At 38.0% G+C, this 17,632-nt stretch overlaps 1 protein-coding gene across 2 annotated transcripts in view; it reads left to right on the forward strand.

Annotated features, from left to right (window-relative positions):
* The window catches only part of PPP2R5E (protein phosphatase 2 regulatory subunit B'epsilon), a 147,312-nt gene extending 135,619 nt beyond the window's left edge, over nt 1-11,693 (forward strand). For both annotated transcript variants that reach the window (XM_034992681.1, XM_034992682.1), the window contains exons 12-14: nt 284-411; nt 2,878-2,979; nt 7,558-11,693. In XM_034992681.1, the coding sequence (XP_034848572.1) occupies nt 284-411; nt 2,878-2,979; nt 7,558-7,657 (330 nt within the window). In that variant the 3' untranslated portion in view covers nt 7,658-11,693. The remainder of the gene's footprint in view (nt 1-283; nt 412-2,877; nt 2,980-7,557) is intronic.
* Nucleotides 11,694-17,632: the final 5,939 nt, after the last annotated feature.

The following is a 17,632-nucleotide window of genomic DNA, read 5'->3' on the forward strand; positions in this document are numbered from 1 at the left end:
TTTGGGGGCTGGGTGGGGAAAATGTGGAATCTGATGAAATGGGCAGCATTAAAGGAAAACATAAAGAAATAGGCAGGAAAACTTTTTTCCTTCCCCAAATTGATGAACCACTTTGGAACTTTCTGAAATTTAAATCCATAAAAATGTAAAGTGTGATTAATATTTAATTTCACATTTGATTGAATGATATAAAAATAGTCTTAAAGTATTTTTGTTTGGAGAGATTTTAATTTGTTTTATCTTTTTCTCTCTCTTAATATTTTATTTTTCTTTTTTTCCAAAGGTGGCAGAAAGGGCACTGTATTATTGGAATAATGAATACATCATGAGTTTGATAGAAGAAAACTCTAATGTCATCCTTCCCATCATGTTTTCCAGTCTTTATAGGATTTCAAAAGAACATTGGAATCCGTAGGTTTTCAGTTTCTCCCCTCTCCCCTCTTCTCTCCCTCACTTCTCCTTCCCTCCCTCCCTCCCTTCTTCTCTTTTGCTTAATAAAATGTCTTGAATGCTTGCTATGTGTCGGATGCTGTGCCTGTTGGTGAAGACAGGTACATGACAATGCCCGTCTTTTAGAAATTTACTGACCGGATTACGGAGACTCACAAATAAACAGATATTTTACAAAACAGTGTTTTTTAAAATGCTGTTATATTAAAATATCGCTTACTTGAGGGGTTCCTGATTTGTCTGTGAATGTAGCAGAACTATTTTGGGGATGCTCTGGAGCGAGAGGAGGGGTTTACGGATATTGACGAGGTGGTGATGCTCAAACTGAGTCTACAGGAATTCAGCAGGTGGTTGGGATGAGGGAGGCCCTTTGGTAGTGTGGGTCTCTTCTTCACATTAAAAGGCCCCCAAATGTAAAAATCACCTGTCAGATTCTGAAACCTGTGATTTTGGGAGGGCTAAAGTACCCGGTCTTTTGGGGAGGATGCTGGAAGATGGGGTTTAAAAGGAGAGTACAGCCCACATGAACCTTCACCAGTGAAAGATAAGGAAACACCAAGAAGTCATAAAGCAGAAAGTGTTTGAATTGATTTGCATTTTAGCATGATCCATTTCTTAAAAACCAACTCAGTCATTGTTCATGTTCTCTAGGAAAAAACAAGTTTAAAATCTTGAAAGGAGATGTTTTAACATCTAGTCCTATGAAAGTTAAAGCATTCTGCATTTGAATGGCTTTAACATGTTTCTCTGTGGAATAGAAAGAAAATTTAGTGTGGTATTAGATATTAGTAGATGTAATTAAGTCTATTCATAGTATGTATTTTGAAGTTTGCATACAGCTGTAAAATACCACATTTCTCATTTTTCAAATTGCCAAATTTTGTTACTAAAACTTGTAAAAATAAAGAACTGAGGAATAGTGAAGTCTCATCATGCCGGTAGTCTCTTGAGGACCTAGAGAGTGGTTCTGGCGAGTGTCTGTCACGCCTCAATGTGCTGTAAGTGGCCCTTCTCCATCCCTGCCCATTGTACATGAGAAGGTCATTCACTTCAGCAGAAGAGAGCTGGGGTTTTCCTTTTAAAGGGCACAGGGCAGAAGCGACACAGCAAGTACACTTATGTTTTGGAAACATTAAACCCATGGTTTGTTTAACCTGTGGCCTAACTTACCAATGCCTTCTTCAGCAGTATTGGTAGCAGATCTGTTGCAAAACAGTGGTAACGTACATTTTTGCAAAGGGCAATGCTATTTAGAGTCTAGTCTGAAGATACCAAGCCTGTCATGGGCACAGTCCTCATATTGTCAAGAGCTTATTCTTCCTCTTGATAAAGATGTGCTGCCATTTTGGCCATTTAGCTGTTCCACAGCTAATAGCAGCCGTCAGTAGCTTGCCAGTCACCTTACCAGAGTATGTGTTGGGTCAGCAAGGAGACTTAGCAGGAGTGAATGGACTGAAACAAATCACAACTAGAAACTTAACTCATATTAAACTACCCAACTTACAGGGGTGTGGTATCATGTCTTTGAATATAAATAATATACATATTATTTGTTTCCATGAGAACAGCTTTTGATTTTGATGAATTATGTATATTATCACTTTAAAAATAAAATTCTGGGGGCGCCTGGGTGGCTTAGTCCGGTAAGCATCCAACTCTTGACTTTGGCTCGGGTCATGATCTCAGAGTTGTGAGATCGAGCCCAGCATCAGTTTTCGTGCTGGGCGTAGAGCCTGCTTAAGATTCTCTCCCTTTGCCCCCCCCCCACCTCTCTCCCCCCCCCAATAAATAAATAAATAAATAAATAAATAAATATAACATTCTGTGCAAATTCAAGTCTCTAAGGTTAGTCCTAGCACAGGTGCTCCTTTTTAGGGTGAAGTGGCTTTATTTTTATACTTGTCTTTTTTTTTTTTTTTTTTAAGATTTTATTTATTCATTTGAGACACAGAGCTAGAGAGAGAGAGAAAAAGCATGAGCAGGGAGAGGGAGAAGCAGGCTCCTCGCTGAGCCAGGAGCCCCATGTGGGGCTCGATCCCAGGACCCTGGGATCAGGACCTCAGCCGAAGTCAGATGCTTAACCATCTGAGCCACCCAGGCGCCCCTAGACTTGTCTTTTTATTAAATGAAGTTAACAAGTGCCCACAGCAAGTCTATGCTGGTTACCAATAATTAGAAGGGCAAAATTAGATTTTTCTTTTTCTAATCCTCCCAACCCCTCAGAAAGATATCTTGCCCAGAAGAGTAAAGAATGGAACTCTCTTGATGTGGAAATGAACTGTAGGTCCTTTCTAGTTTTAACTAAGAAGGGCTGGAGATTCAGCAATACAAAGAACTCATCCAGACACAGGTTGTGCTCTCGCTCTCTCCACGCAGCTCCCATCATGTAAGACTAACCAACACGTTCTCTTGTCTCTGCGCTTCCAGGGCTATCGTGGCGCTGGTGTACAACGTGTTGAAGGCGTTTATGGAAATGAACAGCACCATGTTTGATGAGCTGACAGCCACATACAAGTCAGATCGTCAGCGGTAACTTTTTAAAGCTTTTTTGTCAGCTGTGCATAAAAACTGTTGAGTTCTTTCCTTGCTCTTTACTGCAGTTGCCTAATTGCACCCAAAATCATAAGCAGCACAGTTTTATTTATTTATATGTTCATTTTTGCATGCTCGTTAGCTGTGTCTTTAATAGCATGCCACTAGGTAACAAAGTATCATTTTAAGAAAGGCTGCTTTCCTCCTTCCCTTCAATAATGTTTCTCTTTTGCCTCAGGGTTAAGGGCCTGGCATGTAACTCATATTTCAGACCCCTTGAAGGGGTCTGTTGGGTAGTTTGCCATCTGGGTTCACTCCCATTCTGAACTTATTTGAACTGAAATTGGGCAGATCTTGTGTACTTCACTCCAGCAGCAGGAGAGATGAGGCACCATTTTTGTTGAGCTCTTTGGCCCCGAACTTACTTAACTGTTCTAGAACACAAGTTCATTGGGATTTAAAGGACAGTGAAAAGAACATGGACGTGAAAAGTCTGGTATTATACAAATCTTAAAATGTTTGAGACCAAAAAGTAGTTAAAACCAGTTGAGCTCTTTTTACATAAACGCTTATGGCTTAGTAAAGTCTTTCTTGATTTCATTTACATGATTTTTGAACTTTGTTATTTCTCGTTCAACATGTCCAACTTTCCAAAAGATGTTGTCTTGGTCCATTTGGGCTGCTAAAAACAAAATACCACCAAGCTATGGGTAGCTTATAACTAACAGAAATTTATATCTCTTGAGTTCTGGAGGCAGGAAAGCTAAGGTCGTGGCGCCAGCATGGTTGGATAAGGAACCTATTTCTGATTCCTAGCCGTCACCTTCTCACTGTGTCCTCACACAATAGAAAAGGACAGGGAATCTCTGTAGGATCTCTTACGGTCACTAATGCCATTCTTGAGGGCCCCAGCCTTATGACCTAATCATCTCCCAAAGGTGCAGCTACTGAGCCCTTCACCCATGAGGGTGAGGATCTCAACGTAAGATTTTTGGGCGGGACGGGACACAAATATTCAGACCATGGGATTGAGATACTTGGTGAACTTAAGGAAGGTCTAGAGAGCTTGTCAGTAGTTGGGCTTCTGGTTTGGCTTGGATCCAGAAGCAAATGTCAGCTTTCAGTATTATAAAACCATGCATTTTAGAAGATCCTGGGGATGTGTACGAGTGTTCATACCCAAGACCTTGCTGAACCTCCTGAACAAAGCTATCTGTGGTTCCCTTGCTTCTTTGCTTTGCTTGATTTTGCATGGGTTACTTGAATTTTACTGATAAAAAGAACAATGAGGGGAAGATTTGGTGGTGGGGTAAAGGACTATCACAGTGATTTTTTATAGAAATTACCAGGATGTGGTTATATTGAAGAGCAATTTAATTATGGAATATGGCAACTATAGACAGAAGAGGCTGGGATATTTTATATAATATTGGAGTAAATATCAGTTATGGGATATGTTGTGCCATACTTGTAATTTAAAGAACTTTTAATTTAAGTATTTACAGTTGTTGTAAATCATTACATTTGTAACCCTCCTTGTGTTAAACTTCAAGTCTTTAAAAATGTTATTTAAGTAGAGGAAATAAAGGGCACATTCTCATACTGTGGCATACCATTATAGAGTGTGTTGTCCTTTCTTTTTATAGCAACTGAAAACCCATGATTGTTATCCTACGTGAATCAGGATTAAATAAAAATCTGTAGAATCCCATTAAGAGAAATGAAGACCTTATTTCTAAAATAGTCAAATTGAATTAAATTAATTAATATTTATTGAATTTAGGTAGTAAAACTGTTTTCTGATCATTTATCATTTAAGCTAAATAGACCAAATTCTTGGAAAAGATACCTATTGACCAAGGGGTCCAAGAATAGACACAGCAAAGTTGATTCCAAAGATCTGGTGTATTAGAGTGACTTATCGTGAGCGGACTTTCTTAATGAGAGAAGGATTTTTTTAAAGTAAGGGTAGTATTTTGTCAAATGAGTAATGGAAGATTGTGCTGAATAGATGGAAACATTGGCTTCTCCCTGGATGTGGGACTAGGAAAAGAGAAAAGAGAGATCTATTTGGTGCTGTTAGAGAAGAGCTACCTGGAGGAGTTCACTTCTGGATGGCACCAAATTGAAGTGTTTCAGTGCAGATCAAATTTTTATACAAATCTGAAAATGGTGAGTGGAATAAATAGCTAGCACTGTTAGATACATATGCCAACATTCGTGCTATGTGAAATTGAAATTGGAAGAGAATTGACAGTATCCCTATCCCTAGCATGACAGCCATGACAGTGTGGTTAAAGCTTTAAAATTCCCACCTATAGGGAGAGAGAAAAGGAGGAAAGAATGGGACAGTAGTAACTATTTCAGAAATATTTAGAATTTTTGAAGATAAAGTTGTCAGTATAAAAGATGTATAATAACTCAGCATAAAGTTCATCTGGAAGAAAAGCCCCACAATTCAATAAATTGTATTGAATGCCATAAAATTCTTGATCAGAGATGTGAACGAAATGCTTCAGTAGCAAGATGAGGAGTGTTTTAATGATGTCAGCACTTAATTTAAACTTCAGATTGGGGCAGTATGAACCTAACGTGTTTAACCTGTGTTTTAGTTGAAGAAAGTTTCTAAGCCTTTGCTTACCACCTTCTTTTTCGTCCAAATGAAAAGGTTATCAGTGTTCTATGATAACGTTTATTTAGACCTAATATTATTCCTATACTTTACTGAGAAACCAAAAATGATTAATTTACCAGACAGCTTACAGTTAAGAATCTGGAATTCATAATGACTGGAGGATCATCTAATTTTGTCCCTATTGCTCTGTAAATACAATTTTTCAGGGTCAGAATTACCCAGTAGATAACCATTTCAAAAATTGTTATGCCCTTTAAAATTCGTATTGTGCCAATTGTATTCGAGATAGCTGAAACTAGTTCCAGTATACAAGGCCTAAATTGCCAAAATATTAATTATGACATGATAATATTAATTAATATATTGCATAATTAAATATTTTCTCAAGACTAGTGGAATGAGAATATAAAATTAGGTATTTCTAGAGATATTTTTCGGGAGGAGGGATGAATTAATTTGTGTTGGTATAGGTATCGAATAATTTTTTTTTAAAATTGGTGATATTAAAAAATATGAGGCATTGGAATTAAATACAAGTTTCACTTAACCTATGTGCATTTCCCTGAGTAAACATTGTATTGTAACTGAAGTTAAATCCTTGCTGGGTGAAGTAGCATAAAGACCATATTCCCCATGCCTGAGATGGCAGAACCCCCATTTTCAGGAATTACCTGAATTTATGGATTCACAAATATTATCTGAGTCTGTTGTTTACTGGTTCATCCCAGTATGAGAAAGCTAGGGGCAGCAGTGGATTATTTTTAATAAATGGGAATTGACTTAATTTACAGTATAGTCATATATTCCTCTATTTTATACTTTCTCTACCTGGTTGATGTTAAAATTAACATCCTTGGGGCACCTGGGTGGCTCAGTTGGTTAAGCGACTGCCTTCGGCTCAGGTCATGATCCTGAAGTCCCGGGATCGAGTCCCGCATCAGGCTCTCTCTGCTCGGCAGGGAGTCTGCTTCTCCCTCTGACGCTCCTCCCTCTCATGCTCTCTGTCTCTCATTCTCTCTCAAATAAATAAATAAATAAAATCTTAAAAAAAAAAACCAATTAATTTAAAAAAAAATTAACATCCTTATAAAAATATGGTGATCTAAAATGTCCTTGACAAATAAAATTTGTTTTATTTTGGACACCCAGTTTTATAGTCAAATTTACCAAACAGCGAAATCTGAAAATCTGGAAATTACTAGTCAGCCTGATACTGAGCCGAATTTTGAAGGCTTGGAACATTAAAAATTTGATTCATAATCATGTCAACAAAGTTCTTTCCAGATCATTAAAACTGAAATCACACAAAAAAACACATTTAATTTGGTTGTATATATAGATATAAAATAAGTTAATAACTTAGATTTTGTGGGTTATTAATACTAGTAAGAACAAGATTCTGCTAAAGAGTTTAATATACTTAGTGTAGGGGAAATAGATAATACTAAAGGGGAAGTACATTTTCTTGACCTACTACTTTGTCTGCATTAGTATAATCTCTAGCATTTCCTTTTGAGAAACTATTTGTGGAGGCAAAGGGAAAATTAAATTTTAACTAGAGCCCACGTAAAAATCACTTAATGTATCTTTGGGTCTTTAGGATAATCGATACATGGAAATGATCCCCATTTTTGTTTTGAAGTTAACTTTCATTATTAAGCTAAATATAAAGGAATATTAATGTGAAATATTAAAATAGGCTTGTCATCTCTTGCTTAGTACATTAATGCTACTTTTCCGTGCATGTACATATCAAGGGGGGAAAAAAAAACAAGAGAAGAACTGAAAAGAGAAAACACCCACAAGCTTAATGCCAAACTTTCCAAAGACTACTTGTAAAACCTGCATGGGGGAGAAGTATGTCAAAGGGGCAGTTATTGTTAGATAGTCTTTTCAGACTTTCCTAGTTGTTTACCTTATATTCCGTTTTCTACCCGCAGTGAGAAAAAGAAAGAAAAAGAGCGTGAAGAACTGTGGAAAAAACTGGAGGATCTGGAATTAAAGAGGGGGCTTAGACGTGACGGCATAATTCCAACTTAACAGAAATAATTACAGCAGCGTCACTAACCTGTGGGGTCACACATTTATGTAGTAGAAGATGGAGCAGCAGTTTTCTGTATTGTGCAACTTTGCAGTAGATTCCACATCTGTTTCATTATTACAACAGCACTGTATATACCTGTCTCTAAGTAAAGGAAAAAAAAAATAAGGACTTCAATCCAAAGTTTGGACAGTAGATGGACTTCTCAGAACTTTGCAAACATAATCATTGTTCTAACCCTCTTTAAAAAGCAAAAAGCAGTCTTCAAAGATCTGTTGATGAAATTGCCGTGTTGAAATTCTGTTATCAGGAGTTCCTTATTTATCCTTAGCAGAGAGTATGAAACAATTTTCAAATGTGAACAATCTTAAATTTAGCTTGTCTTTCTGCTAAGCTGTTAAATGTATTTATAGTAACGGAAGAAAAAAAAAAAAGACTGTCATTTCCTTATAAGTTTGTATAACATCCTCCTCTGGATAACTTGACTGTAACTTAACATCTTTTCCTTTTGCACATCTTCATGAGTTGAATGTCCATGTGGAATGGGGCCAGGAATTGTACAGGCCCCTGATAAAAGTTTTGCTGACTGGAGTGAACATCTTTCCAGTAACCAGGTAGCCCTGGTACTCCTTTAGTTTTAAAATTAGGAGTAAAAGAGAAGTGGTGATAAACATAGTAGGGAAGGGAATTTTGGATTCCTCCATCAGTTTATGGGGAATCCAAATCAATGTCTTGAATCCTTTGAAAACAGGCACTGGGACATCAGAGGCTTCAGTAGCTGACCAGTATTAGTTGCATACATCATTGAACACACATACCAGAGATGTTGGAGAAATGTCAGAAAACATCCTTTTGGACCATTTTGTAATAAGAAAGACAAACACTAAACAGTACAACCATGAAATTGATCGCCAGGATTGCGAATCTAATTGGGAAGAGAGTTGAGCAAACAGCTTGGACTGTTTGGAGTTGTTGCCTTACTTTTTAATATGTATTTATAAAGTATTCCAGCAAAAGAGGATGTAACCTCTGGGAAAAAACAAACATATTACAGTGTTTTTTGTAGATTCTCGTTCTGTATCTCATCACAGCGCCAGCCCTGTTTTTAGCCAGAAAGGATTCAGGATAAACATTACTATGCATTCTGAATTGGATGCATATTCCTAACTACTGTATTTGTTACCAAAAGTGGTTCTACAAATGCTACTGAAAAGAATCTGGAAATCCCTAATGTCCTGAGTATTAATAATAAAGTTTAAAAATGCTTTTATATCAAAGGTGCATTGTGACCAAATTGTTTAAGAAAAAAATGAAAAACAAAACAAAATTTAGGGCTGTATTATAGGTATATCTTATTGGCTCTCTGCTTTGTATTTAAAAGAGGAATCTTACATCTTCGGGAGATAAAATGCCGATGAAATTTGTGTCCAGTATGTACTTACTTGATGCGGTTGCATTATTATGTACTGCAAAATACGTGTTTTGGAACTTATTTTCAGGATGCTTTTGCTTGTTATGGATGTGGCAGCAGTGAGTTGATAATCCTAAACCATCCCCTCCAGCAATATTCATGGCACAGAGCTGATTCTGTGTTCATGTACTGAATTGTGATGGTAGCAAACATGAACATATGAACTGTCGTTGCTTTTAATAGAAATATAGTATCAATATGGACTTGTATATTCTCTTCCTTCCACTTAAATATAAAGTAGAATATGCAGTTTTATTGTTTCCAAGAAAAAGGAAAAAAAAAAGCCGCTGACCTTTCTCCCCTACTAAGTGTTTCAGGATTATCAGGTCACAGTTGGATATTGTCATCTCAGTAACTTTGTAAAACAGAAACAAAACTTGGCTATGTTAATTCTGAAAAAGAAACAGCAGTAAAAGAGTCATATGCAACACCCAACACAACATGGTTTAATGGAATGAAGAGATTTTTTTTTTTCAAGAACATTAATGGGGATTCAATGTAAAGCCAGCGGAGGCTGCCAAAATGAAACCACTTACTTTAAAAGTGCTGGAGCAAAGGTGCAAGTTCAAACACTAAAGACAAAAAATAAATTTGTAACAAATCATCTCCTTTAGCCCTTTTGCTTTGAGCCTGTTAGCTTTGACTCTGCACTGCATTTGTTTTGGACAGTATAAACTTACGTTTGCCATCAATTCATCTTTTTAGATAGAAGACATTAAAATCGCAGGTTTATGAACGATCTCTGCCCATTAAAATGAAATGCAGTCATTTGAAATGAGAAAGACGAGGACCCCGTTTTGCGCCTTTCCCTGCGCTCCGAGTTACGGTGAGGACTGCACAGATACCCTTGATGTTAATTCTGTATGTTGATCATTCCAAACTGAGAAGAACAAAGCCAAACTTTAGACATATTTACAGAAGCAATTGCAAATATATGTCTAAAATGTATAGGGCAACTTCTGAGAAGAAACACTGTCTTTCCTTTTTTAACCGAAAGTGACAATGTGACATCTGTCATGTTGTGTCCGGTGACGCAGAGTAACTGAGGTAATCTGACTGTTGCACTATGTGACATAGTTAAGGCTGTACTTGCTGCATTTACAGCAGCCCTCTCTCTCTCTCTCTCTCTGTCCTCTCCCCCATTTCTGCTGTTGCTGCAACTTGAGTTCATTGTGACAAATGCATCTTCGTGTTATATTTTGTTCGCTTCCTAATTTCCAGAACTATATATAAATATATTTTTTAAATAGCAAATATTGTAGTTAGTGAGTGATGATCACTCCAACCTCATCCCTACCATATTGGTTTCAGGGGTAGGATAAAGAGTGTCTTTGGAAGAACCAAACCAAACCAAACCAAACCCTGTGGTTTAGAATGATGCTGGGGCCTGGGTTGTGGGCCCAGAACAACCATGTGAGTGAATTGACCCATCTCATACTTTGAATCAAGCATGCATTCCTTTTCTCATTGTGCAAGTGTCCCCAGTTGTTTCCCATCAGTGTCTCGTTTTTGTTCTTTAAATTTTATTATATTTTGCTCTCCCTGACATCTGTTTTTTATAAAATAAAATAAAAAATAAAAAAAGTAAGAAATAAATAATACCCTCGATGCCGCTGGATACTCACAAGCAGGGTTATTGCTCCTTCATCTTGGGCTTGCTTGCCTAAATGGAAGGGTTTAATTTATTTTGTACCTCCTTCTATGCGTGGGGCAGTCCAGGGTGCAGAGCCAGGAATTGCTTGTAATTGCACCTGCTATACTTAAATGTATAGCCCTAGGCTCAATCACACTATGGAAAGAAAAAAAAAAAGTATATTTAGAGCTTTAAAAGCTTTTTTATTTTTTTGTGGGGATCGGGGTGGGGTGGGAAAGGGAAGATGTATGGATGTTACTGGCATTTTTAAGTGTTAAGAGTTTTTTGTGTTGTTGTTTTTTTTCCTCTCGTTTTGTTCTTCCCCTTTAATTAGGTGCACTGAGCTGGCCCAGGAAATGAAGAGATTCTCTTCTTTTGATGCTGTAACCAACCTTATCACAAAGTTTTGTCACCTGTAGCAAAAGGTGGCACCAGACATGATCAGTGGTGTTTTATTTGCACATCGATATTTTTATTTTTATATTCTGGCTCGGCTGCTTCTCTGAGTGAAGTTAAGGAATGACCCACAAAGGATTTTTGTAGTAGGCATATTGGCGATGCGTTTTATATTTCTCGGTATTTAATTTTGAAAATCTAAAAGGATTGTGCATCTTGAGAGAAAGTTGAGCAATTTTGATCTAGTGGAATGTTAATTTGTGCTGCTTCTTGTGCACGACAGCAGCGGTAGTAGCTCTTGGAAATAAACATCCCATTTGATGATGTCTATGAATATAGGTTTCCTTTTCTTCCCTGCCTCCTTCCCACCCTCCTTTTTTCCCCTCCCTTCTTCTCCCCTCCCTCCCACCCTACCCCCTCCTTCCTTCCCTTCCCTGACTTGGCTTTTTTTTTTGGAATCACTTACTGTAAATAAGTTGTAATCCAGACCTCATGTATCAGTGGGGAACTTTCAAATATAAATATTACCAATACATTTTCTGGTTGTTGTCTGATTTTTGATCGAGGTATAACGAGAATGACACATCCATTGCTTTTGGTTTGAGAATTTCGCTTTAGCTTCATAAATCTCTTTGTATTTTAGTATTTCATTGTTTTAGCAGGAGAGGGCAGCAAAAGTTTATTTTCCCTGTTAGAAATGTTGTGGTTCGTATTGGTTTTAAATTTAATTGTGTGTGCGTGTGTGTGTGTGTACGTGTGCGTGTGCGTGTTTAAAACAGCATCTGTTTGTGGGTAGAGGTAAAAATGATACATTTTTTGATATGAAAAGTTGCATATGAAAATTATGGACTGGTTCAACCAGACAGTGAAGACTTCTGATCCACATCAAAGTTAAAATGCCACAAAACAATCTTCCAGCTCTGGCTATAATATGCTACTTCCTTTTCAAACACAGCAAAATGCAAGCTGGGTCTTAAACACTTGGAATTAAAAATGTCTTTCTTTGAAAATGATTTACTTTCTTCAAAGTGGTAACAGAAACAAAAATGAAGGTGCTCCCAAAGAGAACTGTAACCTTCCCCTTTCGCAGACATGTGAGAGGTTCTGTACTAGGGGTGCATCCTAATAAAGAAGCAGTGAAGAGTTTTCAGGAGCCTGGCTGTTTGTTTGTTTGTTTGTTTGTTTGTCTCAGACCCCCGTGGCCTTTTGAACCATACAAATAATAGATTTGATCAACTTTGCTATGAGGCAATGGGGTTGGTATGTTCAGGCTTTCATCTTGAGAAAATCAGTTTATGACTAGGGGGATGTCATGTTGGGGAGCGGCCCAGTGTCTGTGTGACAAACTACTACAAAACTTAGAGGCATGGCCCCAGCAGTTAATTGTTTTGTTCACAAATACACGGTTTGGGTGGGCTTGGCAAGAACATCTTGTCTCTGCTCTTCAAATGTGAACTTGGGTTTATCAAGTGGGGCAGGAGAATCCACTTCCAACATGGCTCACTCACAGGGCTGGCAAGTTGGTGCTGGTTGTTGCCTTGGGGTTCAGCCAGAGGCCTCAGTTCTTAAGACATGGGTCTCCCTATGGGGCTTCCTCCTAGTGTGGCAACTGGGTTCTAAGAATGATCGTTCTAAGAGAGACTGGAAGGGGAAACTGCAAATTCTTGGAGGCCTGGGCCCAGAGACTTTCATGGCATAACTTCTGTCATATTTCATTGGTCAAGCGGTCACAGGGTCTGCTCAGATGCAGGTGGAGGGGACATAGACCTCACTGTGATGTGACAAGAGAAGTGTCATCTTTAATCAGTGCTTTAAAGCATTTGATTGAGGTGTGATCTCAGCTAATTAAATCACATCAGATTTGGAACTAGTAGAGTTTAATCAGTCAATGTTTCATGCTCAGTTAAACTGAGTTGGGGAGGGAAAAAATCTTGTAAATTCAGCAAGTTCGTATTTCAAAACGTAACCACATGTAATGTCTGAAGATTTATAAGGAGAAGAAACTGGTAACAAGAATTTTAGGGTTCCAAGAAATCTATGTTGATTTCAGTGGAATATCTAACTATAATATTGCCTCCTGCCTGTAAATAAATATAATAATGGAGGCAAAGTAAATGTACAGTCCAATTCCTGTTTCCCAGATTTTTATATAATAGTGTATCCTGTTGGTTTCTATTAGATCAAGTTCACATTAGATTTTTTTTTTTAAGATTTTATTTATTTATTTGAGAGAGAGAATGAGAGACAGAGAGCATGAGAGGGAGGAGGGTCAGAGGGAGAAGCAGACTCCCTGCCGAGTAGGGAGCCCGATGTGGGACTCGATCCCGGGACTCCAGGATCATGACCTGAGCCGAAGGCAGTCGCTTAACCAACTGAGCCACCCAGGCGCCCCTAGATTTTTTTTTTTTAATTGAGACTAAACCATGGGATAGCTGGGGGGAATTAAAATGTAATTTTTTTGATGATAGGTGTTCATTATATTATTCTTTAAAAAGGCAGATTAAAAAAAATTAAGTTGCATAGCTCCATGCTGCTCCCCAAATCTGAAAGTCTGCTGTAAGATATGTGCATTTATTGGTGGATTGGACGAGTATTTATTGATTGGCTCTGTTCATAGTCTTGCCCATACTCTGATGTTCAGATTTTCTGTTTCTTTATTCTCTAATTTAGTTCACCTCTTCTGAGATCATACTCTGAATTAATCACGTAATTTGAGCCAGACTTTGCCGCTACTAGATGATGTAAGACCTCAGAACCAGGATGGGTGTCAGGCACAGCCCCCCTCATCACCAAAGCTCTCGGACAAGATGTCTTTGGCTGGAGTACCCAACATGAAGGCTGTGGACTTGGAAATCAGAGCCCCTTGGGATCATTTGGGTTCTGCTAACTTTCAGCTGTGTGACTTTGGAAAGTTTCTTGATCTAAGCCTCAGTTCCATTTGTAAAATGCAGGCAAAATGGTACTTATTTTATAGTGTTGTTGTATTACCTTAGATAATATGTATAAAGCAATTAGCACAAAGCCTGGCACATGGTAACCTGGAATTAATTATTACCTGCAATAAATGTTAGTGTTATTTACGGTAGTGACTTAAGTATGAATGAATAATCACAATAGCTGTCATTTATCAAATCTATATGCCGTATATTGTGCCAAGAATTTTATATTCATCATTAGGTTTTCACAACAATCCTGGGGTAGAAGTTATGCCCATTTTATGGATAAGGATAAGACAGCTGAGACTTAGAGATGTTAAGTAATCTTTCTGAGCTCACACCACTACCAGGGATTGAAGGAAGATTCTGACTCCAAATTGCTCCGAACAGTGATCTCTATACAGTAGGATGCCTTGTTCTGAGGACATATACCAAGTTTTATGTCCCATAACATAAAAGACTGAAACTTACTCTCTTGCAAGAAAGACCCATATTTCATTCATTCTTGCATTTCCACTCACCACCCTGTCTGTTCTAGGAGCTACCCCAGACTTCCGTATATCACTCTTCAAGTTCTTTATCCCAGCCCATCCACTTTAACTTGAGTAGATGAGATTATCAGCTACAGCTTCTTTAGTTTTTTACTCTGACTCATGAACTTAGCTGTTTTAGCACCTGTCCCCACAGGCTTCTCCCCAATACCCTAGTCTAATCTTGGCTAACACTTCTTCACACTTCTTCCCTGCATTCCACTCTTTTATTTCTGTTACACTGTCAATTGTTTTCTCTTAAGATTATTGTTTGAAAAACAATATATTCTCATGGAAAATAATTCAGACAGTCTCTAAAGGCATAAAATAAAAGTCAACCCTTAAATCCTTAGCTTCTCCCCTAAGGTAATCACTACTCAGATTTTTGTTTTGTTTTGTTTTTGTTTTCGTTTTTGGAAAACGCAACTTTAGTGAGATATAGTTCACATACTATAAAATTTGCCCTCTTAAAAGTGAGTCAGTGTCTTTACTGTGTTCACAGTTATGCAACCACTACCACTAATTTTATTTTTATTTATTTATTTATATTTTTTAATTAACATACAATGTATTTTTTGTTTCAGGGGTACAGGTCTGCAATTCATCAGTCTTATATAATACACAGCGCTCCCCACAACACATACCCTCCCCAATGTCCATCACCCAGCCACTCCCACTACTACTAATTTTAGAAACCTTTCATCACCTGAAGAGAAAAAAAGCCCCTCAAACTCATTAGCAATCACGCTCCATTCCTACATAGTCCCTGCCCCCCAGCCCCAGGCAACCACTACCTATTGTCTCAATAGATTTGCCTATTCTGTACTTTTCATATAGATGGGATCATACAATATGTGGTCTTTTGTGACTGGCTTCTTTAACTTGACATCATGTTTGCAAGGCTCATTCATGTAGCATGTATCAGTGCTTCATCTCTTTTTATTAGGAAATATTCCATTTTGTGGATTTACCGTATTTTGTTTTAAAGGTTTTTTGTAGTCTTCAGGAAAACTTTTAATGTGTGTTTCAGCACAATTATACTCTTAAAAATCTTAAAATTTTGTGCTGATGGGATCACACACATTGTTCTGCCTTTGTTCCCCCTTCATCAGATTTTATTATGAAAAACTTTAATCATACAGCCAAGTGAAAGAATCTGAGTGAATGCCATATATTCACCATTAGCGTTTTATCATGTTTGCATTTATCACCTTTGTATCCATTTATCTTTTATCCACCCATTAATCCATTTTATTTTAAAAATGCATTTCAAGGGCGCCTGGGCAGCTCAGTCAGCTAAACGTCCGCCTTCCGCTCAGGTCATGATCCCAGGGTCCTGGGATCTAATCACACATCGGCCTCCCTGCTTGGCGGGGAGTCTGCTGCTTCCTCTACCTCTGTCTCTCCCCCTGCTCGTGCGCTCACTCATACTCTCTCCTCTCCTAAAAAAATAAATTTGACAGAGCACAAGCAGGGGGAGCAGAAGGAGAGGGAGAAGCAGGCTCCCTGCTGAGCATGGAGCCTGATGTGGGACTTGATCCTAGGACTCTGGGATCATGATCTGAGCTGAAGGCAGATGCTTAACCAACTGAGCCACCCAGGCGTCCCAAATAAATAAAAATCTTTTAAAAAAAGCATTTCAAGGTAAATGGTCTAAGTAAACTTTCCTTCTAAAAACTTTAGTATGTACATCAACCAGAATTTAATATTTGTTTACAGTTACATTGTTTTGGGGTATAATTTACATACAGTGAAATGAGTTTTAACAAATCCATACACCTGTATAATCCGAATTCTTACCAAGATATAGAACATTACCATCGTCCCAGAAAGTTCCTTATGCACCTTCCCAGTTAATTCCTAATACTCCTTGACATGAGAGAACTATTGTGATTTTTTCTTACCGCAAATTAGTTTTGCCTGTTCAGAATGTCATAAAAGTGGAATCATGCAGTATGTATTCTTTTGTGAAAGGCTTCTTTTACACATGTTTTTGAGATTAATCCACATTGATGCATGTCTCAGCTGTTTATTCCTTTATATTGTTGAGTAGCATTCCATGATACAAATATACCACAGTTTGTTTATCCATGGCTGTTTACAATTTTTGGCTTCTATCAATGAAGGTGCTATAAACATTCTGGTACAAGTGTTTTTGTAGATGTGTTTCTAATTTTCTTGCAGATATATCTAAGGTGGAATTTTGGGGTCAGATGGTGGTGTACATTTTGTTTTATAAGACAGCTAGGAAGCACCAGGAATCTGTCTCCCCACCTAGACAACAATTGCATTGGCAAAATCTGTTTGATGTAACTATTTTGGAACTCTGTGGAGTCTACTGAAGGCTTGCAAATTCCAGAGGAAGTTGTGGAGGGTAAATTACAGTTAATTCTGGTCAATTTCAGCTTTTAGTACAGTAGCAGTTACCCATCCCCACCCCCAGCCACATGCCAGCTTGTGCACGGTATGTTGGCACTAGGGTAGGAGAAGGGGGATCTGTCCTCCAAATGTTGGCAATGTGTATTTGGATTGCTGACTGCTGCTTCTGATCACTGAAACGCTGAGACAGCCATCCGCTGTCTTTGCACGCCCCCCAATTGTTGAAAGCCCCTCCCCCTCTAGCTAAAGTGACTTCCAGAGGATTTAAAGAGCCTTTTTAGCTCTCCTTTATGTTTCACTTTGCCCCCTTTCAGGAGCCAGCCATTAAAGGCTAAGACATTTAAAAACAACAGCATATGCAGGGAAAAATTGGAAAGTGACCACAAATGCCCAAGGAAAGGCTCATAAAAGACCTGAGAAGACATTCAGTTTACAAGCCAGGCTGATCCTCAACATAGAAACAGCCTACAACAGTTAAAGTGACAACAATCAACAAAAACTGACAAAATACAGCAAACCCTGGAGAAGGAGGAGAATCTGATTTCCCATGTTACCACATCATTAGATACAAATAGCTATGTTCAACAAAAATATTACAAGGCATAGAAAGAAAGATATGGCCCATTCAA

This window comes from Mirounga leonina, unplaced genomic scaffold, assembly GCF_011800145.1.
Source record: "Mirounga leonina isolate KUSES-001 unplaced genomic scaffold, KU_Mleo_1.0 Mir_82, whole genome shotgun sequence".
NCBI classification, from domain to species: Eukaryota; Metazoa; Chordata; class Mammalia; order Carnivora; family Phocidae; genus Mirounga; species Mirounga leonina.